Below are 27593 nucleotides of genomic sequence, written 5' to 3'. Positions count from 1 at the left end.
AAACTGCTGCCTCGATGAATTCTTCACTATTAGAGGGTGCTTAAGGAAAATGTTAGACCATCTGTCCAAAAACTGAAGCTAAAGCAGAGGTGGACCATGCAACATGACAACAACCCAAACATTCCAGTAAATCCATCAAGGAATGGCTCAAAAGAAAGAAATGGAGAGTTTTGAAATGGCCAAGTCAAAGCCTGAATCTTAATCCTATTTAGATGCTGTGGGGTGATTTGAAATGGGCTGTGCATGCAAGAAACCCCTCAAACCTCACACAGCTGAAACAATTCTGCATCGAGGAGTTGGAAAAACTTTCTCCCAGTCGATGTCAGAGACTGGTAGATGGTTATAGGAAATGTCTAATTTCAGCCAAAGGGGGAAATACCAGCTATTAGGGCATAGGGTGTCCTAACTTTTTCCTCACAACCAATTTCCATTTTTGTTTTTAAAAGTAATCTTTTCAGTTTTATTTGTTTAGTTACAGTATAAAAGCTCCATCTCTTAGTACTGTTCAAATGAAGCTCAAATGTCCATATGTTTAAATATGTTTAAAAAATATGTCCAACACTGGACATCACCCAAAGAACACCAAGAATGAACTGAATGCTGTCATAATATTAAGAGGTTCAACAAAGTATAAGTTTAAGGGTGTGCATATTTATGCAAGCACATAATTATAAGTTTTTATTTTAATCCCCGTCTTTGAAAAAATCGTTTCAAAAACTAAATTGTACAGATTATAGGTCACATTAAGGGTGGAGAAACACTGGAATGATTCAAAGATGTGTAGACTTTTTATACCCACTGTAAATTTAAATCTTGGTCTTTACCCTGCTCTCTTAGATAAACTAAATTTTTTCCCCCTGCCTGCATTCTTAGTCTAATGTGCAGTAATTATGTCTCCCAAACTTTAAGTGGTTATACTGACCCATGCACTTAGGGCTAAATTTATTTTGTGGTCTTTGGCTTAATGACATGGCTTAATGAAAGAAAAACTGCAAATTAAAGCCCATTATTTCATTTATGCTTTGTTCATGGTAACTGTCAACATATTAACACAACCCATTATAAAAGAAACAGCTATACAGCATTTTGCAATATTGCAATCTTCGCCCCATGCACAACATTCATGCTGGTCGACTAGCACCAGTCTTTTGACATGTCTGAATTTAGTACTCTTTATTTTCACCAGCCAGCAGCAGACTTCTACATGGAGCTGTAACATGCACAGAGAAACATGTTACATTCTTAGGGATTTTTCAATGTCCTTGTTGGCTGCTTACACTGACATTACAGTAAATATCCATCTGCCCTATGAGTACACAGACAGTGCAACACAGTAGCTCTTGATTTTGGTACTTTTTTACATTGTGCTTTAAAAAGTTTTCACAAACAGTACACTTTTTTTATTGCAGCATGACCTCCTACTGTAGGTCATGCAAATGTAAGGAAGCTTATCACTGCCGTTATAGCTTCCAGCACAGGCTTTTATCCACTAAGCTGTCACTCCCACACATCTAACATCTAATATTGACAGAAATAAGTGCATTAAATTGAATGACTGTGAACTTAGAGCCTTGTTCAACTTACTGTAAATCAGCTACTCCTACATCTACAGTATTGCTTAAAAGCTCAATAATTTTTACTAATTTGTGTAGGCTCTAGTCCCAGTCATTAGCACGATTTGACAGGACGATATTCACTGTGTTACAAAGAGGGTCAAAATTGTACATAACAGATAATTCAACTTAGAGATTTTATATTGACCTGGAAAACGGAAGGTCTTTATAATTTCAGATAACAGGTGAACTGCATGATACAATAAGGCAATAAACATCTTATTATGATCTATATTCAATGCTTATTAAATCAAATTCAATCAAATCAGTATGGAAGAAATCTTAATTCTTAGTAGTGCAAAAAAGTCATAGACATTGGTTTACAAAGATGTGAGGGAAGTTGTATTTTCATATGCAGTAAAGAACGCTACAGGAAGTCATTTCTGCCCACTGCTGTGGCAATCTATAATGACTCTCACTGGTGAAAGAGGAGGACGCAGAGCCTATAGTACCCACGAAAGACAATAAACCTTACAAATGGTACTATTTGATTTGCAAATTTGCACATGGTACTGTTTTATTTGCACAGCTTAAATTGCACACAATGTCTATAACTGCACCTTTGGGCCTACCCCCTCAGTTTTTGTTCTGTGTTAGATTTCTTATTAGGGCTTGCTCGATACCACTTTTTTATGTCCGATACCAATACCGATACTGCAAATCGAGTATCTGCCGATACCGATATTAATCCGATACCGTCATTACTCCTCTCAAACAACTAAGCAGTACAGTCTGATACATGTATCAATGCACCATGGGTAAAGTAGCTATCTAAATAACAATGCTTAGACTGTGAAACAAATATTCTAAAGGAATAATTACAGAACCTACAACATCACACTTATGCAAAAATGCTGTTTTTATTTTAACTTTTACACACAGAACATTTAGCAGCATTTTTGGCTTGTTTAACAGCACCATACAAACATTAAAAATAAAATTTAAAATGCAACTTTATTTGTATTTAACAAATAAATTATAATTTCAATATAAAATTCTAGATCTGTCAACTCTTAAGTCTATACCTTGAAAAAGCAGCGAAAAAAATTATAAAATAAATAATAAAACATATTATTTATAAACAATAAAAATGAAACAATTAAATAATAAAAAAATAAACAAATGTATCTATCTTGTCCCAGCTTGGAGATACAATATATTGCCAAAAATATTCGCTCTTCTGCCTTCATATGAACTTGAGTAACATCCCATTCTTAATCCATAGGGTTTAATATGATGTCGGCCCACCCTATAACAGCTTCAACTCTTCTGGGAAGGCTTTCCACAAGGTTTAGGAGTGTGTTTATGGGAATTTTTGACCATTCTTCCAGAAACGCATTTGTGAGGTCAGACCCTGATGTTGGACGAGAAGACCTGGCTCGCAGTCTCTGCTCTAATTCATCCCAAAGGTGTTCTATTGGGTTGAGGTCAGGACTCTGTGCAGGCCAGTCAAGTTCTTCCACACTAAACTTGCTCATCCATGTCTTTATGGACCTTGCTTTGTGCACTGGTGTGCAGTCATGTTGGAACAGGAAGGGGCCATCCCCAAACTGTTCCAATAAAGCTGGGAGCATAAAATTGTCCGAAAGCTCTTGGTATGCTGAAGCATTAAAGAGTTCCTTTCACTGGAACTAAGGGGCCGAGCCCTACTCCTGAAAAACAACCCCACACCATAATCCCCCCTCCACCACACTTTACACTTGGCACAGTGCAGTCAGACAAATACCGTTCTCCTGGCAAGCACCAAACCCAGACTCGTCCATTGGATTGCAAGATGGAGAAGCGTGATTCGTCACTCCAGAGAATGCTCTAGAGTCCAGTGGCGGTGTGCTTTACACCAGTGCATCCGACTCTTTGCATTGCGCTTGGTGATGTAAGGCTTGGCTGAAGCTCTGTACACACTGTTCTTGAGCTAATCTGGAGGCCACATTAAGTTTGGAGGTCTGTAGCGATTGACTCTGCAGAAAGTTGGCGACCTCTGCGCACTATGTCCCTCAGCATCCGCTGATCCCTCTCTGTCATTTTACGTGGCCTACCACTTGGTGGTTGAGTTGCTGTCATTTCCAATTGCTTCCACTTTGTTATAATACCACTGACAGTCGACTGTGGAATATTTAGTAGTGAGGAAATTTCACAACTGGACTTGTTGCACAGCTATTCTTATTTTTTTATATATTATTATATTTTTTATATATTTTTAGATCTTTTATATCTTATTGTTGCCTTACATTACTTTTAATTTTTAATTTTTTTCTGTACTACATTGATGTGTCATTGTGTGATGCTTGTGATAATTGTAAATTGCTGCTGTAACACTGCAATTTTCCTTCAGGGATCAATGATCAATCAATCAATTAATCAATCAATTAATATTCAATATCATATTCTTGACTAGTGGGGGAGTGCGTGTGTAGCTAAACCCCAATAACGGGGGAGATGTAGTTCCATTTGCTCTCTAGTAAAAAAAAGATCACTAGTAGAAGAATCAAAACAAATCACTTTGTTATGCTTAATTATCAAATCAATATAACAAATAGATTATTTCTATTCTGACAGGAATAAAAGACCACATCCACATAGCATTAGATGTTACTGAATAGATATAACTATGGCAAAAGCTTTCACAGTCACAAGATCTCTGAAAGATTTTTTGGAGTGATGTGGTAGGTTGGACCTTTGCACAAAGGTCCCTGTGCACAAAGCATGGCTCATAATAATTTCCTTTTGATGAGTTTGGTGTGAAGGAACACCAGTGGCCTACACAGAGCCCTGATCTTAACCCCAATGAACACTTTATTGCTAAATTGGAACAGATTCCTCTAGACACTTTCATGCAATAACCCTCACTAGAGGAGTTATGGCCGTTAAAGTCTCAAAGCCATACAAATCTTTAATAATGACCATAGATGTAGACTGTCATGTCAAAAAAGGTGATTGTGACAGGTGGAGATGGAACGATCGATATAGGCCGATTTTTAATCAAAACATGCTATCGGCGATCGGCGATATTTCCCAAATGTAGCCGATCCGATCGTGTGATATGTAAAGACCATGTTAAGCTTAACAGCTCAGTGGATTGATCCAGACTTTGAGCTACAAAGCACCAACCATCACATCACCATTTATCAACCATCGTACAGAAACCATCGTGAAAGCTCTTCACGACCTAAAATAACATAATTAACGTTGTGCATCATACATAGTTCAGGATCATCTGCTCTGACTGACAGAAAACTTTTAGCTCCACAGACGGAACGAGTCTGACTCGGCTACAGATCTGTGGTAATAGCAGTTTAATTAAGCTTTTTAATTGAGCTTTTTAATGTAAGTCACACAAAATGTTCTGTAGTAGCTGGTGTTTATTTAAAACCACGACATTAATTAATAACAGTAAACACGGAGAGATAACTGAGAAGAGAAACTTACGCTTCGCATAAAATGAATCATGAATCACTTATATCGATACTGTGAACAGAGCGTCTCTCTTAAAGGCACACACACGTCAATGCTTCTGTCACCGGTTTATCTTCACTGTTCGTCCTATTTTTAAGGTTTTTTCAGACTGAACTGTGTAACATCTAACGTGCGTGTGTGCATGGTCAGTTAGACTAATGAGATATGTCTCCCGTGGGTGAAAAATGAATTGCTTTAGTTTTAGAAGTAAAAAAAATCTCACAATGCCGCCACACCCCCTGGTCAGGCACTCGCGCCCCACAGGTTGTACATTTTAATGGAACAATTTTTGCACAGTGATGTTTTCAGTTTCCAATCAAGTCTTTGGTTTATCTAAATGTTAACCCTGTCTATTAGCTTATAGTAGTTTTTGTATTATTTCCCCTTGTTGACAAAAAAAAATCATACAAGATTGTAAGAGGACATTTGAAAGATCATTAGGCATTAGGGCTATAGTCAATGGAGTATTTTCTATAGGGTTCAAGTCCAGCGATTGTGACGTTCACTCCATAATCTTCCAGAACTTTTCTGATACCAAGCCTTGGTGGACTTGTCCCGTGAAAAGGTCCAGTGATGCCCCAGCTGCAGGTCTTTTGCAAGCACGCTTGATTTTTGACATCACAAGAATTTGGTGGCAGCCAGTGATAGTTTCCTCTTTCTGTCAGTGTTCCTTTTACTTTGAACATGTAAACTATCCTTCCAGCTGTATCTCTAGGAGCATTCATACCCCTTTTCCACCGACGTGTAACAGTTTTCGTGTTTCCACCGAAAGAAAGAGGTTCCAGAAAGCAAACTAGAGTTCTAATCTGGCACCACAGTATACTTGGTTTTTCAGCTCAAACCGTGACCTCACATGTGGGCGTGTCAAAGTGTAGAGGTTTGGGTGCTTTCACATAGGAGCTGCAAAACCACTGTGCTGTTGTCTCATATGGAGCTTGATGCTGCACTTCCATCTTTTAAAGTTCACCTGATTAAATTTTGATCCAGTTTGCCACTGATATTTTCAAAGCACCTCAAAAGAGATGAACTGTGTGATATGACGTGGTAAAAGTGACCCAGAAAGTACGAAAAACTTTTACCATAAAAAATTAGGCGTAACATTTCTTGTTGTACTAAAACAATGAGCAATGAATTTCGGCAATACAGAACACTAATAACAAGTAATAACGGAGATAAATTTAATGTTCCTATGTCATACTTTTAGTACATTCATCCACGTTAAGCACTTTTCACGTTAAGGTTTTTTTGGACTTTCCCAAGAAGCTGATTTACAACCCCGAGCTGCATAAACACCACAAGTGAAGTAAATACAGTTAAACACAGATAAATGTATTGTATTCTAGAGTGGATTTGATGGTTATTTCACACAAATGAGTGTTTGTGTGGTGGAACTGTAGTGACAGCGAAGGCGCAAAACGCTTCTCACGTGATGCACTAAATAAAGCAACAATGGCGACAAACACGTCAACGTCTTCTTATCAGCAAGAGTTGAGCGATGTTTTTGCATAAAATTGAACATCTGTAACAAAAGCACAAATGCTTGCAGGTAATCTACACGCTCCACAATCATGTTACTACTCTTTACTTTCATTGTGTAACGCCTACTGTTGATGACGCATGCTTGGTTCTCAAAAACTGGTGGAAACGCGGCCGGTTCTCTAAAAAACACCAAGGTTCGAAGAGACCCGAACAGAACTGGTTCAAGAACCATGGTTGTTTTGGTGGAAAAGCGCTATCTGTGTCTTTGCTGTATTTCTGTATCCTTTACCTTAATTGTGCAATGCAGTTATCTTTTCTCAATTCTCTTGACTTTTAATATGCTGTTAAATGTCAATTTTAAGCATCCAGTTCACATTCTGCATGTTGGTAGGTTGGAGGAAACTGGTGTTCTCAGAGGAAACTCACACAGACACAGTGAAAAGATGTGGAAGACCTAACAAACACCCACATCTACAGAACTCATGTTTCTATGCAGCACCCACTCTACCAACGGTGCCAAGTTGTGTTAATTTATTGTGTTAAATTATTATATTTTCTTCGCCATCACTTTTTTGTAACCGGTAAACATTAATGGGATTTTACAAACACATCTATTTTAACTGTTTTAAATGGAAAAATGATAGCTTATGCAATGTTAACACAATTTGAACCAAATGCAAATATACATTAAATAGTGAAAAGATTGTGGACACCTCTCCTTATTACTAAGTTCAGGTGTTTCAGCCATGCGTAAGTTGCACACATAGTGACTTCAGACTTGACTCTTGACTTGCAAAAAAATGACTCATAAACGACAAGAGTCCTTAGCCACACTGTCCCTACTGAGTGCCCTTGTGTTCCCTACACACTGATTACATGATCTTGTCTATGGGATCTTAAGCAGGTTAAACAAATTCATTCAGACGCCCTAGGACGTCATCATGTACATTACAGCGTCTTGTTACCAAAATTTCTTTGTTACCGAAATTTCTTTAAGCGTTTGAGCATTTCTTTACTCTCTAAACTATCAAACGAATGAAGCTCAGCCGTCTATCATATTGTGATGTCATCTGGGAATAAACCTGATTTTATCATCGTGATGTCATCACGTGGTGTTTTATTGTTTGTGATTAACAAATGTAAAGTGCGTTACAAATTAAATGTATTATTATTATTATTTTATTATTAAAAGTTAATGAGCTACATTTGTGTTTTTGGTGGATTGTACAGCGTTTCTGGACGTTCACTGGTTATTCTTACATTACAGCTAGTTTTTATTAATGATGAATTAAACGTCGATCTGACATTCTGATTGTGTCATTTTCCGCTCTCTAATAACACTCCGGCCGCCTTTATGGGTAAATGTTACAGTCAGCTTCCGGCGTAGTGATGAAGCGTCGCTCCCTACTCCCTACACAGTCTGAAGTTCATTTGAACATTTTCGTTACCTTTGGATTGGAATCTCACTTAAGATGGTGGAATACCCTACGTAGTGCACTTCACAGGAACAACTGGGGTGAATGGAACACTCCTACAGAATTGGCATAATGGTTAAAAGACCGCTTTCTGAACCAATCAGACCTCCTGATTTAATTTTTTTGTAAGAAATGTTGTTATCTGCATTTATTCAGTTTGCGCCACACAGATGATTGTGTTTTACTTCACAACCGGGAAAAGTTTGGAGGTTTTTAATTTTAAGCACATTTACAAAATAACGGATTATATTTCTAATGAGACAACACACAGTTATATACGCTACATTTTCAATATATGTTTTGTGTATATTATATTGACTCGTGACTTGACTCGGACTCTAGTCTAAAGACTTGTGACTTGACTCGGACTCTGGCCTAAAGACTTGTGACTTGACTCGGACTCGTATTTTGTGACTTGTGAACATCTCTGTCGCAAACAGGTGTTAAAAATAATATTCATAAAGACAATACTATGCTTTAAATATTGCATAACTACCTTTATGTTAGGCACTTTTCTGTTCCAGCATGACGGTGGTATGATGAGTCTGTAGGAACTCCAGGGGCCTCAACACACTGATCATCACTGATGGTCTGTAACGCGTTACTTAGTAACGCGTTACTCTAATCTGACCACATTTTTCAGTAACGAGTAATCTAACGCGTTACTATTTCCAATCCAGTAATCAGATTAAAGTTACTTATCCAAGTTACTGTGCGTTACTATTTTTGTCAAAGATATTTTTGCTTTCTTCTTGGCAGGGGTGGAGCCAGGGGGTAAAAGCATTCCAGTGTTGCCATATTGGGCGATTATCCGCCAAATTGGGCGGATTTTGTAGGAAAACAATTTAATAGCAGGTAAATAACACTTCTATTTAAAAGAAAATCTTCCGTTTTAAGAAGCTCCAGCATTGTAGAAGGCTATTAAAAGTAAAGTCAATTTTCAATGCTGATTTAGCGTAATAGTGTTGGTCAGTCTGTATCATATTCTTGAAAGAAAATTAAAATTTGTTTTCCATGCATTCACACTAGCATGTTCTGGGATTCAATTGAGTCTCATCAGTACACACAAGTTGGCAGCCAAATGATCAAGTATTGCAAAGGAATATCTTTGAAATATTCCGCATTATATAACTAATAAAGTAACTTGTAATCTAACTTAGTTACTTTTAAAATCAAGTAATCCATAAAGTAACTAAGTTACTTTTTAAAGGAGTAATCAGTAATCAGTAATCAGATTACTTTTTCAAGGTAACTATGCCATCACTGCTGATCATTAACTTTGGGATGAATGGGATTACTGTTAGCCAACCAGTTATTCTTAAACAAATGCTGTATTGATAAATTAGACACTAATTACCACAGACACATTCAAAGATATTGGGAAATGTAAAGTGTACTATGTTTACTAAGTCTTCAGTACAAACTCAGTTCTTTCAGTGGAGATAAGTGCATTGTGATTCTAGTACTAAATGTAAAGCATTTTGCCATTTGGTGCTGTCTACAAGCACAGAATAAAACCTGACATGCTTGAATCACACTGTTAGCCTGGCTGCCAGTTCAGCTTAAATTTTTTCAAAAATGACTTATTACAGAAAGGGTATGGAAAGCATACTGCAGTTTCCACATGGAAGAAATTTACAATCATAAAAATTGGTATAGCACACAAAAGACATTACAACACATTTAAGCTTTAAAAAAATATGTACATGTAATAGCTATCAAACTTTTCACCTGTCAATATTTATTTATTACTATTGTTTCTCCTTTCTCGCCCTCTTGCACACAGTAACACTAAAGTAACACCTTAAAATTCATCATTACCAGAGATACATGACTAAAATGCAATAGAAAATGTTGTTAATACGGTATTATAAGTAGTATAAGGTGCAGCCAGTATGTTTACATGTACAGCATGTAACAGATGCATTTATTCAAACAACTAACATTTAAGACTGAATACAATGCCACCAATTAAGGTTTAAGTTCCTTTTTCAGGGGCCAACATTGGCAGTTTGGATGTGTTAGGGTTTGATTCAGAAGTAATCAGATTGGGGTAAAGTCACTCAAGCTCAGAAAATATCTGCTATTGATTTCATTGCTTAATTAAACTGTTCATTAGGAGATTTATGGATTGGGCTTTTCAAGGTTGATTAGCTTTGCAGTGCTAAACACAAAGTCTTATTTGTAGTTTTTAACAGTAGCCAATCCTTTCTAAATACGTTTAAATTATAGTCATAATCAGAAGTTAGTAAAGTGTTAAAAAACCTAAACCATCTATATTTGTATAAAAACCCAAGTTATTGGGAATTTGCAAAATGTTTTACCTTGACCCTTTGTTCTAAAATTCAATAAAAAATTGACTAGGTCAGAAGGAGTGGGCAGATTTTTCACAACAAATCTGACCGAATGAGAGCTAGTACACTAAGTAGTCAAAACCAGTTGTAACAAATGTTCCAGTTTATGGAATAAGGTTATAAGGTTGCTAATGAGCTTGGGGTCAGGGCTCTGTGCAGGGCTGTGCGCAGTTCCTCAACACCAACTCACTAAGCCAAGTCTTTATTCATCGCACTTTGTGCACAGGTGGCGCACTGCTCTCCCAAACGTTGCCATGATGTTGAAAGAGTATAATTTATTTTATATAAAGGATTTGTATACACAAATTAGCAATAGGTGTGGCAAAACACCTACAATCAATTATTAGAAGGAATAAACTCGACTTTTAAAAATTTTAGCAAATGTAAACCTTACTATAATAATATAAAACAAACTGCTTTTGTATATATTTAATGGCTCTGGTCAGTTTAAGATACATACGTTTGTACATTTATCTATCTAATAAATAGTGTCATTAAAAAGTATCCAAAGTACTCCAGCAAATCACAGTAAGTACCTTTATTCCCAAATAGAGAGAACTTATACAGAAAACAAATATTCCCAGAAGAAGCTTGCCTCCCAGTTCCTCTCCACAAGCATATTAACAAACTCAAAAGTCACAGATAAATAAGTTTCAATCAGTCTTTGTAGTACACTTAGTACTCCCTCACTCACTTTCTTAACTGCGTCTTCAATCAGGGTCACAGGAGGGTGCTGGAGCCTATCCCAGCTTTTCAATGGGCACAAGGCACACAGTAACACCCTGGATGGGGTGCCAGTCCATCGCAAGGCAGACACACATACACACACCCATTCATCTATAGGGCAATTCAGTGTCTCCAATAACCTGACTGCATGTTTTTGGACTGTGGGAGAAAACCGGAGCTCCCGGAGGAAAACCACGCAGACACGGGGAGAACATGCAAACTCCGCACAGAAAGGTGCTCCACCTGGGGATCGAACCCAGCATCTTCTTGCTGTAAGGCAACAATGCTACCCACTTAGCCACCATGCCGCCCACACTTAGTATTGTGTACATAATTTAAAATACACAAGGCCAGGTTTTAAATTTGTTTCTTGGGGTTATACCACCTGACATGGTAAACTATTCTGACCTAAAACATTTAAATGACCTATTTTCCATTTTTGTAACGGTACTGTTAGCCTCTCTGTTATTAAAACCCTGCTGTTAAATGTTTCTGGTTGTGCTACATAAAATAAAAGATTTTTTTTTTTAATAATCTTTACATGACCAAATTAGTATTTCTAAGTAATTTACTTTTATCTGCAAATGTGGTCAGTTTATCTCTACTAATTTGGAATGCTTAAAATAAATTCTATTTTGATGAATTGAAATAAAAAATTTATTGTAAAATAACATGTCATGTATATATAAAAAGGAAAATAATGAAAAATAAATAAATTATATCAAACGTATTAACGTAATTGACCAATTTCAAAGGCGCGAGTAAACAACATTAGATCCTGTTTGATCCACAGAGGAGCATTTTGAAACTCATTTAGACTCAGAATGTAATAATACAAAGAGCTAAAAACAAAACTTAGCACCACCTACTTGTTTCCCCCCCCTGAAAAACTCCTCCATACAGTCATACTTCTGTAGAGAAGACCTAGTTTTCTGTGCTTAAACTTCTATGTCATCATTTGTTGAGCAACATTTGGGACTGGCATAGCAGTTGAATGAATGTTTAATGACCCGGTGCTCTTATTAGCTCTCTGTTTGTGTTTGCTATAAATATGTACGATGAGTGGTAATTATGCTAGACCTATTTTTTGTTTCTTGGATATTAGTGAATAACTGGAACCACTCAGGTCTAATGGAATAGTCTAAATAGCATAATTAGCTCTGAAGGCACTCAGCAGTGATGTGAAACAGCAAGAAATTATATTATGTACATGATGACGAGGTTTTCATTATGGCACAAAATAGAGAGAAAATGTTTAGACACAAAAATGCTGAAAGGCTGGTACTAGAAACAATGGGCAAGGGGGAGGGATGGCTGAGGCTCTGACATGGATTCCCGTCTGTGGTGTCTTACTTCATTGTGCCAAGTGATTCTGGAGAAACCATTCTGGACTTATCGTGACCATGATCACTATAAAGTGGTGGTTACATTTTTTTTATCTTAAACAATAAAAAAGCTTCTATTTGTGGTTGGGGATGTGTCGGTGAAGGCCCGAACAAGCCTGTAGTCCTCCTAGGACAGCATGAGTATTATGTATTATGAGTATTATGTATGCGGCAGAGGTTGTAAGATCAGTGGAGAATTGTAGACTAGATTTTTAAATGAAAAAAAAAAAAAAAAAAAAAAGATTTTAAATTAAAAACAATAAAATATATGAAGCAACTAAGAGACCAAATTTCATGTAGCTAGATTTTCCTAGAAATCAGGAAATTGGATTTCACTACCTTCTAGTGGTGGTAAATTAGGTTCATTTTATGGACTCGGGTTAATCTGAGTCACCCAGTAATGTGATCCGGTTCACTTGAGTCAGTTGAGTCACTTGTACTGACATCTTGATTGCGATTAATTTACTGCATGAACATGCATCCAAATATCACTTGTCACCAGTGCACTCGTCTTCTGTAAATAAATCATTCTCTCTTAATTCTCTGGGCACCTCACACTTTTCTTGTCAGTGACAAGTTGACACTTTTTTCGAAGTGGAATCTTGATCATGGGGAAGAGGGGGGTAGACTCACCTACCAATCAGATGGGTATATTAATGGGTCAAGGGTTCAAGGGGGATGGTCAACGACAAATTGCCATGGTAACTTCACCCATTCAGGCAGCCACAGTGGCACCAAAACAAACAGTCAATAAATTATCATGGGGGCTATGATACTCCTTAAGTGGTACAGTACTAAAGTAGCCTGTAAGCATTTGTATTTTATAATATTTAATAATATAACTATATTTTGTTGTTGTTTTGCTTACAAGAAAATATGCTGCATTACTAATCTATACCACTACTACTGATAATAATAATAATTGTGTTTCTGGTGAGTCTGCTCACTCACCTTGTGTATTAGCAGCAGCCAGTCAGAGGACTCATAGGATCCGGGTTAATTGAGATTTCGAAATCGTGATTCCTGATTCAGTACAAAGATTCGAATCATTAACCCGGGTGATTCAGGAACCGCCCAGCTCTACTACCTTCAAAAGAGAAAAAAGGAATGTTTGGAGTAAAGCAACGACTCGCCCAGTGATGAAGCCTGCATCCAGCGTTGACCTGTCTGTAGTGCTTAAAAGGGTGCCATTGTAAAGTGATGACCGAGAAGCATTTCAATACCAGCAAAGTTCCTGTACCTGGTCTACATGCCATGTAGAGCAGCAGGGGGCACAGATTGCAGTATCATACTCACCTGCAATCCATTAGGACCTACAGGGAGACATTAAGGTGCAGAGGACTGGCAGAGTCGATTTCTTGAATCAACTCCTCTGCGCCTCATTAAGCGGTGATGCACTACAGCTGCTAGGAGCTTTAAATACCGACGTTGCAAATTAACTCACCACTGATGAATTGTGCTGTGAAATCTTCTGCATAGACTGCTTCACCAGTAGCATTCTTTTGAACTTTTTTTGGGATTCGTCTAGTGGCTATTTGTCATTCCAATGCACTGCCACATAAAAACCCTCCTGTGTGCAAGTAGTGTCAGGCCTGGGGGTGGCAATCCACAATTTTTTTTTGTTTGGCTGCCACCAGTGTTATGGAGTTTACTTTGTACCTACTTCTACTACCACGCTGGCCTGTGCTTTCACCTCTATGCCTTCAGCTGCAGATTTTAATTTGATTTTCTTTTTTGGTTTCATTACCTCTTATTTTGGCTTCTGTTATTTTTATTTTTTTTCTGTCTTTATTTGTGGCTTTTTAGCCACAGTATTGTGCTACCTTGGGTTTATCCCTTCTGTCCTCCCAAGTACAAGGCATAGCGAGGCACAACATAGTAAGGCATGATCCACTCCTCCTTGGAAAGAAGATCAAACAATGCCAGCATAAGAACCAGCAGGAACAAAGTATCGGCCTTACAGAGCATGCAGGTCTCCAAAAGGCACAGACACTGTACAGCACAACAAGGCAGCATATAAAAGGTCCTTCCAGCTGCAAAATCAATGCAGAGACTGTCTAATTAAAACAAATGCTCCTGACAGGCCTCTGTACCTCCATACTCCCTGCTGGCAATAATGGCAGGGGGACATGACTTTAAAACCTGTGCCCCTTATTCCTGGTGGACCAATTACAATGGTGTCACTGGACTTTAAAATTGCAAGAGTAGAAGTTTAAACTGTAAATAGCAAAACAACTAATACAAAATCTATTTTGTCTACGCAACATGTACACAGGGTGGCACGGTGGCTTGGTGGGTAGCACTGTCGCCTCACAGCAAGAAGGTCCTGGGTTCAATCCCCAGGCGTCCTTTCTGTGTGAAGTTTGCATGTTTTCCCCGTGTCCCCGTGGGTTTCCTCCGGGAGCTCCGGTTTCCTCCCACAGTCCAAAAACATGCAGTTAGGTTAATTGGAGACACTGAATTGCCCTATAGGTCAATGGGTGTGTTTATGAGTCTGTGTGTGTGTGTGTATGTGTGTCTGCCCTGCGATGGACCGGCACCCCGTCCAGGGTGTTACTGTGTGCCTTGCGGCCATTGAAAAGCTAGGCTGGGCTTCAGCATACCCCCACTCCCGTGACCCTGATTGGATAAGCGGTTATGAGAGAGAGTAAGTGAACATGTCCATAACTGTCTGAGCAGTGCACAAATGCAGTTTCTGTTCTAAGCACTTATGTTTCCAGTGTCATGATTTTACCATGTAATACACTATATGAGTAAAAGTCATTGGACACTTGAGGTATGCCTGTGGTCATTTGTGCCCATTAAAGCAAAAGGGCATTAGTATGTGTAACAGGGTGGGTCACACCGTGCTATTGAATTGCAAGCTGAAACTTATCACCTGCAAGAATGGAAAAGAACCCAGGTGTAAGATGTTCAACCGATACTGGGGCTAAACTGTCACTAACAAAAAGGGGATAATCACAAATAAATAAGGTGGCCAAAATAACAGATACAAAGTAACAATCTAAAGAAACTTAAATATCTGCAGCGTGCTACATAAAGTGGATAGATGAAGTTCCCAAAAATAGGTCTCAGAAATAGGTCAGGGCTCTGTGCAGGCCACTGGAGTTTCATTAAACCAAGCTTTTCTTCATGCCTTTATAAATCTTTCTTTGTGCAAAGGGGCACAGTCATACTGAAACATGAAATGGCTTTCCCTTAATTGTTGCTCCAAAGTTTGAAGCATATATTTATATAATTAATTTGTTAGACCTGTTATCAATTGTTATAGCTGAAACAAATGAATTCAATAATTAAAGAGGGATGTCCCAATACATCCTAAGCTGTTCAGTGGAGCTGAGGTCAGAACTGTAGTGAAAACAGCTGGAACAATAATCATCCAGGATTTATCTTCTTCATATCTTCTTTGACTAGACTCAAACCCCCATGTTTTCACTTCCCTTGTTACTGGTTTATTGCTGACACAGCTGAGCTAATCCATATTGTGTATTTACAGATGTGGTTCCAGTCTCAGGAAGACTCCTTAATCTGACATCTCATCTGACGAATTGCCTTTTCATGACTGTTAAGGGCAATTCACTCCGGCCACTGATTAATTTGAAATGTCCCAAAACCCCCAAATGCACCCATGGCTGGTTTACAAGGACAGGACAATGCACAAAGCTTCATCGTGGACTCTCAAATGAATCCCAACAAGCTTAAACTTGCTCACCAGTAGTACAGCCTTTTGGGTTTATTCCCTTTTAAAGACACTCCAAGAGATGTTTTTTGGTTGTTTCTGATATCATGAGTATCCTGTTCCTGGTATACCCAGCTAGAGGTCACAAATGGTGAATGTTTTGTGGTGGAACAAGAAAGATACAGTATATCTTGTCTGCATGTAGGTGGGACAGAATTTGGGAAGGAGGCTTATTCTTTATTGGTTAGACCCACCAAAAGCTAGGTCCACCCAGGTGAGTAAAAAAGCTGAATTTGGTCTCTACGGTTAGAGTTACAGAACAAGACAAGTCCAGCTTTGGAGAGTGCAAGCTTTTCACAGTTAATGAGTTGCAAAAAAACCCTGATGGTTGCAGTCAAAACCATGAGAAAACTTGTCTGAGGAATCATTGACTGTCTCATTTGGCTTTAATGCAGATATTCATGTTTAGAGTCAAATCTGGTTAAGTTTAGTGCACCGGTTGCAATAAATGAACGTAAGTCTGGATTCTCTGTAGCTTGATTTGGCTACATCTGAAGCACTGTACCCCTTCTCTGACCTTGTGTCTGACCTTTGGGTTCTTCAACACACTCTGCAACATTGCTCTGCAGACATAAAGAGAGTGCATGCAGGATAAATCGGCACTTCAGTGCATTTGGTGGAAAGAACCTGATGCAGCTTGCCGTAATCCAAATCCACTAATCAACAGGTTTTGAAGATCCCACAGACACAAGGTCAATCACCCTCCCCTGACATTTTTAGTTGGTCAAAGATACACGTTTTTCATATGCTTATAGTGAATCAAACTGGAAAGTTTATAGACTCACCATCCTCAATAACCTACAAGTTTTTTGTGATTCACCACAAAACTATTCTTTAACTTATAGTAAACCTTTTATGGTAGTCTTGCCTATAATTATCTGTAAGCTGATGGTATTAGACCCCTGAAGGTACATGGCTGTCCTTACATTTGTCTTATTGTTTACCAATTCCGATAAGAAAGAGAAAAAAAATTTAACCTGCTACATGGCTCTGTCAGAGTTTCTTAAACAAAGCTTAGTTTCTTGTGTATATAGACCTTGTTTCGTGCACCTTCATGCTGGAACGAGAAAAGGTCTTCCCTAAACTGTTGCTGTATAATTCCTTTTTTACACCTTTTAGCAATTGTTGTTGTTGAAACACATGGACTTAAAAATATAAGGCATGTCCCAATAATTTTGTCCATATAATGTATGTCAGATGTTTTTAAAACACCTTTTAAATTTTGAGGTTTGTCTGATTTCTAGATAGTACAAAAAAAAACGATTTGGGCTAGGACGAGACAGGGGGCGGACACACACGCAGAGATGTATAACAAAATATATTTAATAATAACAAAGACACAAGACAGGTTTACACAAGACAAGACACAAACACACGACCTATGCTAAATGCTAATGCTAATCTAAGCACAGGAAACAGGAACCTATCTAAACCTAAACCCTAAGCTAACATGAATCCTAAGCTAAACAGGGACTAGACTAAAACAGAAACAAGACTAAACAAGGCATGAAGAAACCAACAGGCAAACCAACATGAAGTCAAATAGTCTCCAACCATGTTCCCCAAGCTGCCTTCTAAAATCCTCTGGTGCAGCTATGGGTAATTTGCCAGAGACCAATCAAAAAAGGGGCGTTGGCTCGAGTCATTGTCAGACTAGACCGCTGGTTAAAACGAATGTTTAATGTTCAGCTGTATAGACATCATCTTGAGTTTCCAGGGCAACATGTTGTGGGAGGATTATGGAAAATCTGGCCTTCATCTGTAACATCCAAGAAAGCATCATATCTGTGGAACAGCACAGTGAATGTGAATGTGAAGAATTAATGAAATTGCACACTGTGGCTGATCCCATTATATACATTTGTTATTGTGTATTTTTTGGGATCATTTATACACTATAAATATACATGATCTGTAAATAATATTGATAATATTTGGAATTACTTTATCTCTAAAAGCTATGTAATGTTTTTACTGACCCACGTAATTGTATTTTGTAAATATAAACAAATTTAGAATTTAATGCCAACAACACTCAAAAAGTTTGGCATGTTTACCACAGTGTTATATCAGCTTTCCTGCTAATCACACCTTTTATTATTTGAAAACTGTTAATACTAATTGTTGCAGTTTTCATATGGATTTTTGACTCATTCTTCAGTTGCTCAACAGTTGTAGTCACCGCTGTCTGATTCTCTTCTTTAAAATGTGCACACATTTTTAACAGAAAAAACTATACAGACTGCAGGCAAGCCAGTCAAGCAAACACACTCTTTGTCTAGAAAGCCATGCTGTTGTAGCACATGCTACAAGTCTTACTAAAATAACCATGGACTTTCCAGGAAAAGATGTCACCTTGATGGCAGCATATTTTCCAGTATATACCTCTGCATCAGTGGTACCTTCAAACACATGCAAGTCTCATAAGCAGTGATGGCATAGTTACCTTGAAAAAGTAATCTGATTTCTGATACTGATTACTCCTTTAAAAAGTAACTTAGTTACTTTATTGATTACTTGATTTTAAAAGTAACTAAGTTAGATTACAAGTTACTTTATTAGTTACATTCAGCAGCTGCCGACAACACTATGCCTCAACATCAAAAAAAAAAAAAAAAAGCGGAAAACTGAGTCCTCTGTTCACAAGTGTAAGTAAGATAAATAAAATACAAATTTTTAAAGACAAATAAATAACAAAAAGATGATAAATATCCAAAATTTTGGCGAGTGTGGTTTGTAATGAGTCTGTAACTATGGTGATATTACGTCATCACGTCCCCACGTCATCACTTGACAGTAAGATGGCAGATGTAGTATGTAGCGGTGTTGTGTGCATACTGCATACTTCTGTACTGAAAGTATGTACTTTTATACCGGCCGAGTAGTGCATACTTCCTCCAATCTAGTACGTACGCTGTAAGTATGCGATTTCGGACGCAGCTCGTGACTTAATTGTCGCATAGGCCAGACGTCACTCCCTGAGATGCAAGAAGAAAGCAAAAATATATCTTTTTACTAAGGAAAATGACAAAAATAGTAACGCACAGTAACTTGGATAAGTAACTTTAATCTGATTACTGGATTGGAAATAGTAACTCGTTAGACCACATTAAAAATGTGGTCAGATTAGAGTAACGCTGACATCAGTGCTCATAAGACATGCCAGAAGTTTGCTAAATGACATGAAAATTACTCTTGCATGAGAAAAAAAAAATTTGGTCTAATTATAAAAATAGAGCAAGCACAATACCTGGAAAAAATTGAGCATTGCTTGTCATTTGGTTAAACCATATCTATATTCCAAAGCAACTAACATTTGTACAATCCAGGCAGAACAGCTCTATTGGGGCCTGGAGGGGTACTGCAACCCCAGTGCTTTTTACAATTGGCATAAATAAACATATATATTACAAATTATTTGCTTACTAAAGTGCTGCAGCAGTTTGGGCAGTTTGGCCAAGGCCCCTTCTGCCTTAGCATGATTGTACTTATTTGCACAAGTAAATGTATTGTTTAATGAGTTTGGTGTGCAGTATATAAGTTAAAGCCAATTTTCACTTTAGTATCATTAGACCACAAGACTTTCTGGCATTTTCGTACAATCCTAAATCAGAAAAAGTTGGGACTGCATTGTAAAAGTGATTCCACAACTCACAGGGGCAATGGATATCACAATAGCCATTCCAAGAATGGACCCTTTTAGTTTGTTGATTATGTTGAAAGGGGTGGCCTAATGTAAACAGTGTAGCTTTCACTTCTTTAAAAAGGTCAGTGCATTTCACATGATCTACTATAATTTAACAATAAAAAGAAAGTCCTGGACTTGTTTTTAAAGTTTTTTATTTATATTTTTTTACTTTTTGAGATGGAGAGTCACTATCTCTGTGTAGGCGCCATCGACCAGCCAGCAGAGGCTGCATTTCAGTAGTAATAAGAAGTCAGTTTGATCATGTCTTCTGACAGACACAGGCTATCTGTGTAGGCTCCCAGCCAGCACATCTAAGATTCAAACTTGATTTCAACGGAGGTAAGTTAGCGCATTAGATTGCTGCGCCATGTATAATTTTATGAATAAGTAATTTACAGGAAGACAAAGAGCTTGAAAACATGAACTGGAATATTAAAATCATGGAAACTTTTCTTCTTAAATCTCAGTGTAAAAACTTTAATATACATATATAATATGCTAAACTTAGAATCGGAACACACTTACATTGCAAATACAGTATGTGATTAGTGATGCACATATTTATAATAATTTTTCTTGGCACAATTAACATACAAGAACAGAAACAGATTAGATATTACAAATTGTTTAAAAGGTTTGAGATGCAGAAACATTGTGCAGTGTTTAAGAATATAGCAGCATTTTAAGTTATTTTAAGTAATTTTTAAGTTGTTTTAAGGTGCAAATATGCATAGCAGCAGTCATTGGATATACAGTTGTGCATTGTATTATGAGGTTTAATGTTCATGAGGTAGGTTGTTTGTGTGGACTATCACACACACAACCTACCTCATGAACATTAAACCTCATAATACAATGCACAACTGTATATCCAATGACTGCTGCTATGCATATTTAATATTTTTTTAATATTTATTTTATATTTATATTTATTCATATTTATTTTATATACTTAAAATAACTTAAAATGCTGCTATATTCCTAAACACTGCACAATTTTTCTGCACCTTAAACAACTGCTGCTATGTGCCTTTTTTTACTACCTTAGTTTACTTTTATTTCTATTTTTACTCATTGTATATAAAAGTTTTTATAGTTTAAGTTTATATTTAAAAAAAGTTTTTATACTAAGTTTTTTATTGTGTTAGTTTAATTTTTGTTTTTATGTATAATACTTATATTGACGTTTGGAGGACGAACAAAGTAAGAATTTCATTGTACAATGTAACTGCTGGTTCTTCTGTGCACATGACAATAAAACTCTTGAATCTTGAAATTGTACATATAAAAACACTATGTTGCATATAAGATGCATCGTATGACTATTATAATAGATACATTGGTGCAGGACATTACAATGTTATTGTACACCCACAAATCAGACAAAAAGTTGTGACAGTGTGAAAAATGTGAAAAAAAGACATGCAGTTTTTCTTATATTAACTTTGTTTTATATTTTATTGCAGACAGTATGAACCCAAGATATTTCTCATTTCGTCTGGTTAACTTAATTTCATTTTTTAATATTTACAATACCAAGTGATAAAGTGTTGTTTGTTATTCTCTCCCATTCTTACTTCAAACATGTTAGGTGTGCAACAAGATGTGGTTGGCATTGTCACAATGTTTATAAAATTTTTCACACATTCTCTGTGGTAGGTCAGTCCAGTACCCGTACCCTCTTCTTCCGCAGGTTTTGCATTGTCTTGTTGAAAAATGCATGAACGCCCCTCTTAAAGGCAGCATATGTTGCTCTAAAATCTCAATTTACTATTCTGCTTTAATGTTGCTATCACAGAAGTGTGAACTAATTTGCAACAAACCCTCACTCACCCTTAGTGTGCTTGCGCTAGCTGTTTACAGCTACATTCAGAGATTTTAATATAGAGGGCATAATTCCCCACAATAAAGGTGGAACCCCAGGATAAGATTTTTAATAATCAATAAAACCTGTGACTTGTTGATATGTTATGTTTTGATAAAACGATATACACCGATGCAGCCCAATATGCAACAAACTGCGATACACTGTGTATTCTGACACCTTTCTATCAGAACCAGCATTAACTTCTTTAATAATTTGAGCTATAGTAGCGCCTTCACTCCCCCCGTGCATCAATAAGACTTGGCCACCCATGACCCTGTCGACGGTTTACCACTGTTCCTTCCTTGGACCACTTTTGATAGATACTGACCACTGCAGGCCAGGAACACCCCAAAAAAGCTGCAGTTTTGGAGATGCTCTGACCCAGTTGACTAGCCATCACAATTTGGCCCTTGTTAAACTCACTCAAATCCTTACACTTGCTAATTTTTCCTGCTTCGAACACGTCAACTCTGAGGATAAAATGTTCGCTTGCTCCCTAATATATCCCACCCAATAACAGGTGTTGTGATGAAGAGATAATCAGTGTAATTCACTTCACCTGTCAGTAGTCATAATGTTATGCCTGGTTGATGTATACCTATTGGTTAGCATTCAAGTAATGATGATCAGTGATTGGTTAAAAGAAATTGGCAAAATTTTAATCCCTAGAAATAGCACATGGGAAAAAGCTTTTGTGCTTATGAGCTTCATTGTGCATATGGTTTGTTAGGGCCTGCCTGCTGGCAGCCAAAAACCATTACTTAATGTTTTTTGGACTAAGATGAGGAGGAGGGGAATCACACAGTGATGAAGAATGTGGATATGTTAAACACAACCTTTATTGGTTAAACTATATTGAGCTTTCTCAACTGCCTTAAAAATATCCTTTGTTGTGCCTCTTGAGGCAGTATCATTCTTTGATTTCTTTTATCCTCGTTTTTTTCATTCCCTTATTTATCTTTCTCACTCTCCATTTGTTTTTTTCTCCTTAGACAACAGAAAATGTCTGCCCTCTTATTATCTGCAAATACATCATTTTTTCTTTCATTGTTCTCTTTTTTTCTTTTGTCATATTTGTCCCCTTTCTCTCTTTCTTTCTGTTTATCATCTTTCCATCTTAATAAGTTCATCTCTATCATCCTAACTTCTGTCCCCCCTTATCTTCTCCTGCTTTCTTTTCTTTCTTTCACAGTTGCTTTCTCTGGCCTGGGCTTCACCTCCTTCTACCTGGCAGGTAAACTGAAGTGTTTTACTGATAGTGGGCGTGGACGCAGCTGGCGCCTCTGTGCCATGATTCTGCCCCTGTACAGTGCCATGATGATTGCCCTGTCTCGCACCTGTGACTACAAACACCACTGGCAAGGTGAGAAAGGCCCCCAAAATACTGCTATAGTCACCCTATTAACACATTCTACAACAGGTGGCAGTAGTACACAAAGTCCTTACTTTAGTATAAGTACAGGGCAGCACAGTGGCTTGAGTAGTATAATCAGAGCCACACATTGGCATGGGTTTTGGAGACGTGGGTCCAATCCCTACTTTCAGACAGGCAGTAATGCGGCTTTCTACCCCCAAAACATGTAGCAAGTGGACTGAATACTCCAAATTTCCCCTAGGTGTGAGTAAGTAAGTAAATGTGTGACTTTGACCAGGATGAAGCAGTCAGTGAAAACGAATGAAAAAATACAATATAAAACCTTTTTTCAAATACAACCTAGTTAAAGCGACAGTCTACTTTTTTTAGTTAAATAATTTAAAAAAAAATGTTAATATTAAATTTCAAATAATATTAATTAGAATTTTATATGCAATATTAAAACTTCAGTTTCCCATATGGTATGCAAACAAGAAATCAATGTCAGTGTGTAGATTTTCAAAGCTTTGTTGTCAACTAAGTATACATAAAAAGGATTCTTAACATAGCCAACACCAAAACATTATGCCAAATGTTAATCTTGGTGAAGGAAGCGTCATAGTTTGAAGCTGGGTAGGAAACCACCACCCACGTTCTGCATTCTGCAATGTTTCAGTTCCTTTTAGTATGCCATTCTAGTGAAATAATTTCTTTGAGATTCCTTGTTCATGCTTTTCCCATTCTAACTTTAGTCAAACCAGCCTTTCTTTTTCCATTCCGATGTTTGATATTAACAATTTACTAAAGCTCTTGACACCTCTGTATAATTTTATGCATTGTGCTGCCACTGCCATTTGACTGGACTGATAAATTAATAAGCATGTCTATTAGGTGTTTCTAATAAAGTGGCCGGTGAGAGTAGAATGCCTAAACAGGATGCAATGTTAGTTTTGGATATAAAATTGCTGCATTATTTAATTGCTGTAAAAGACTTTTGTACGGTGGCCCGTTGAGTCAAAACACGATAACATTTACAAAACAAACAAAAAGGACAACACAACGAAATTAAGGAAACACGAATACAAAAGGACAACACAACGAAATTAAGGAAACACGAATACAAAATGACAACACAACGAAATTAAGGAAACACGAATACAAAAGGACAACACAACGAAATTAAGGAAACACAAATACAAAATGACAACACAACGAAATTAAGGAAACACGAATACAAAAGGACAACACAACGAAATTAAGGAAACACAAATACAAAATGACAACACAACGAAATTAAGGAAACACGAATACAAAAGGACAACACAACGAAATTAAGGAAACACGAATACAAAAGGACAACACAACGAAATTAAGGAAACACGAATACAAAATGACAACACAACGAAATTAAGGAAACACGAATACAAAATGACAACACAACGAAATTAAGGAAACACGAATACAAAAGGACAACACAACGAAATTAAGGAAACACGAATACAAAAGGACAACACAACGAAATTAAGGAAACACGAATACAAAAGGACAACACAACGAAATTAAGGAAACACGAATACAAAAGGACAACACAACGAAATTAAGGAAACACGAATACAAAATGACAACACAACGAAATTAAGGAAACACGAATACAAAATGACAACACAACGAAATTAAGGAAACACGAATACAAAAGGACAACACAACGAAATTAAGGAAACACGAATACAAAATGACAACACAACGAAATTAAGGAAACACGAATACAAAAGGACAACACAACGAAATTAAGGAAACACGAATACAAAAGGACAACACAACGAAATTAAGGAAACACGAATACAAAAGGACAACATAACGAAATTAAGGAAACACGAATACAAAATGACAACACAACGAAATTAAGGAAACACGAATACAAAATGACAACACAACGAAATTAAGGAAACACGAATACAAAAGGACAACACAACGAAATTAAGGAAACACGAATACAAAAGGACAACACAACGAAATTAAGGAAACACGAATACAAAAGGACAACACAACGAAATTAGGGAAACACGAATACAAAAGGACAACACAACGAAATTAAGGAAACACGAATACAAAATGACAACACAACGAAATTAAGGAAACACGAATACAAAATGACAACACAACGAAATTAAGGAAACACGAATACAAAAGGACAACACAACGAAATTAAGGAAACACAAATACAAAATGACAACACAACGAAATTAAGGAAACACGAATACAAAAGGACAACACAACGAAATTAAGGAAACACAAATACAAAATGACAACACAACGAAATTAAGGAAACACGAATACAAAAGGACAACACAACGAAATTAAGGAAACACGAATACAAAAGGACAACACAACGAAATTAAGGAAACACGAATACAAAATGACAACACAACGAAATTAAGGAAACACGAATACAAAATGACAACACAACGAAATTAAGGAAACACGAATACAAAAGGACAACACAACGAAATTAAGGAAACACGAATACAAAAGGACAACACAACGAAATTAAGGAAACACGAATACAAAAGGACAACACAACGAAATTAAGGAAACACGAATACAAAAGGACAACACAACGAAATTAAGGAAACACGAATACAAAATGACAACACAACGAAATTAAGGAAACACGAATACAAAAGGACAACACAACGAAATTAAGGAAACACGAATACAAAAGGACAACACAACGAAATTAAGGAAACACGAATACAAAAGGACAACATAACGAAATTAAGGAAACACGAATACAAAATGACAACACAACGAAATTAAGGAAACACGAATACAAAATGACAACACAACGAAATTAAGGAAACACGAATACAAAAGGACAACACAACGAAATTAAGGAAACACGAATACAAAAGGACAACACAACGAAATTAAGGAAACACGAATACAAAAGGACAACACAACGAAATTAGGGAAACACGAATACAAAAGGACAACACAACGAAATTAAGGAAACACGAATACAAAATGACAACACAACGAAATTAAGGAAACACGAATACAAAATGACAACACAACGAAATTAAGGAAACACGAATACAAAATGACAACACAACGAAATTAAGGAAACACGAATACAAAATGACAACACAACGAAATTAAGGAAACACGAATACAAAAGGACAACACAACGAAATTAAGGAAACACGAATACAAAAGGACAACACAACGAAATTAAGGAAACACGAATACAAAATGACAACACAACGAAATTAAGGAAACACGAATACAAAAGGACAACACAACGAAATTAAGGAAACACGAATACAAAAGGACAACACAACGAAATTAAGGAAACACGAATACAAAATGACAACACAACGAAATTAAGGAAACACGAATACAAAAGGACAACATAACGAAATTAAGGAAACACGAATACAAAAGGACAACACAACGAAATTAGGGAAACACGAATACAAAAGGACAACATAACGAAATTAAGGAAACACGAATACAAAAGGACAACACAACGAAATTAAGGAAACACGAATACAAAAGGACAACACAACGAAATTAAGGAAACACGAATACAAAATGACAACACAACGAAATTAAGGAAACACGAATACAAAAGGACAACATAACGAAATTAAGGAAACACGAATACAAAAGGACAACACAACGAAATTAGGGAAACACGAATACAAAAGGACAACATAACGAAATTAAGGAAACACGAATACAAAAGGACAACACAACGAAATTAAGGAAACACAAATACAAAATGACAACACAACGAAATTAAGGAAACACGAATACAAAAGGACAACACAACGAAATTAAGGAAACACAAATACAAAATGACAACACAACGAAATTAAGGAAACACGAATACAAAAGGACAACACAACGAAATTAAGGAAACACGAATACAAAATGACAACACAACGAAATTAAGGAAACACGAATACAAAAGGACAACACAACGAAATTAAGGAAACACAAATACAAAATGACAACACAACGAAATTAAGGAAACACGAATACAAAAGGACAACACAACGAAATTAAGGAAACACAAATACAAAAGGACAACACAACGAAATTAAGGAAACACAAATACAAAATGACAACACAACGAAATTAAGGAAACACGAATACAAAAGGACAACACAACGAAATTAAGGAAACACAAATACAAAATGACAACACAACGAAATTAAGGAAACACGAATACAAAAGGACAACACAACGAAATTAAGGAAACACAAATACAAAATGACAACACAACGAAATTAAGGAAACACGAATACAAAATGACAACACAACGAAATTAAGGAAACACAAATTCAAATCCTACAACGGAAATGCTCCCGGTCACTAGAGGGCACCTCTATCATTTTTTATCTGTATGAACATTGCAGCAAAGAAAGCAAGAAGCAGAGCAGCGTAGTGCAGAG

The 27593-nt window shown here is 36.8% G+C and overlaps 1 protein-coding gene across 1 annotated transcript in view; it reads left to right on the top strand.

Annotated features, from left to right (window-relative positions):
* Positions 1-27593, top strand: part of plpp4 (phospholipid phosphatase 4) — a 180972-nt gene that overhangs the window by 140293 nt on the left and 13086 nt on the right. Inside the window, exon 6 of the mRNA XM_062994981.1 lies at positions 22972-23142. Coding sequence (XP_062851051.1) covers positions 22972-23142 — 171 coding nt within the window. The remainder of the gene's footprint in view (positions 1-22971; positions 23143-27593) is intronic.

The sequence above is a fragment of the Trichomycterus rosablanca genome, chromosome 5 (genome assembly GCF_030014385.1).
Source record: "Trichomycterus rosablanca isolate fTriRos1 chromosome 5, fTriRos1.hap1, whole genome shotgun sequence".
Classification (NCBI taxonomy): domain Eukaryota; kingdom Metazoa; phylum Chordata; class Actinopteri; order Siluriformes; family Trichomycteridae; genus Trichomycterus; species Trichomycterus rosablanca.
The sequence above is the reverse complement of the archived record's forward strand: the minus strand, read 5'-3'. Positions and strand labels throughout refer to the sequence as shown.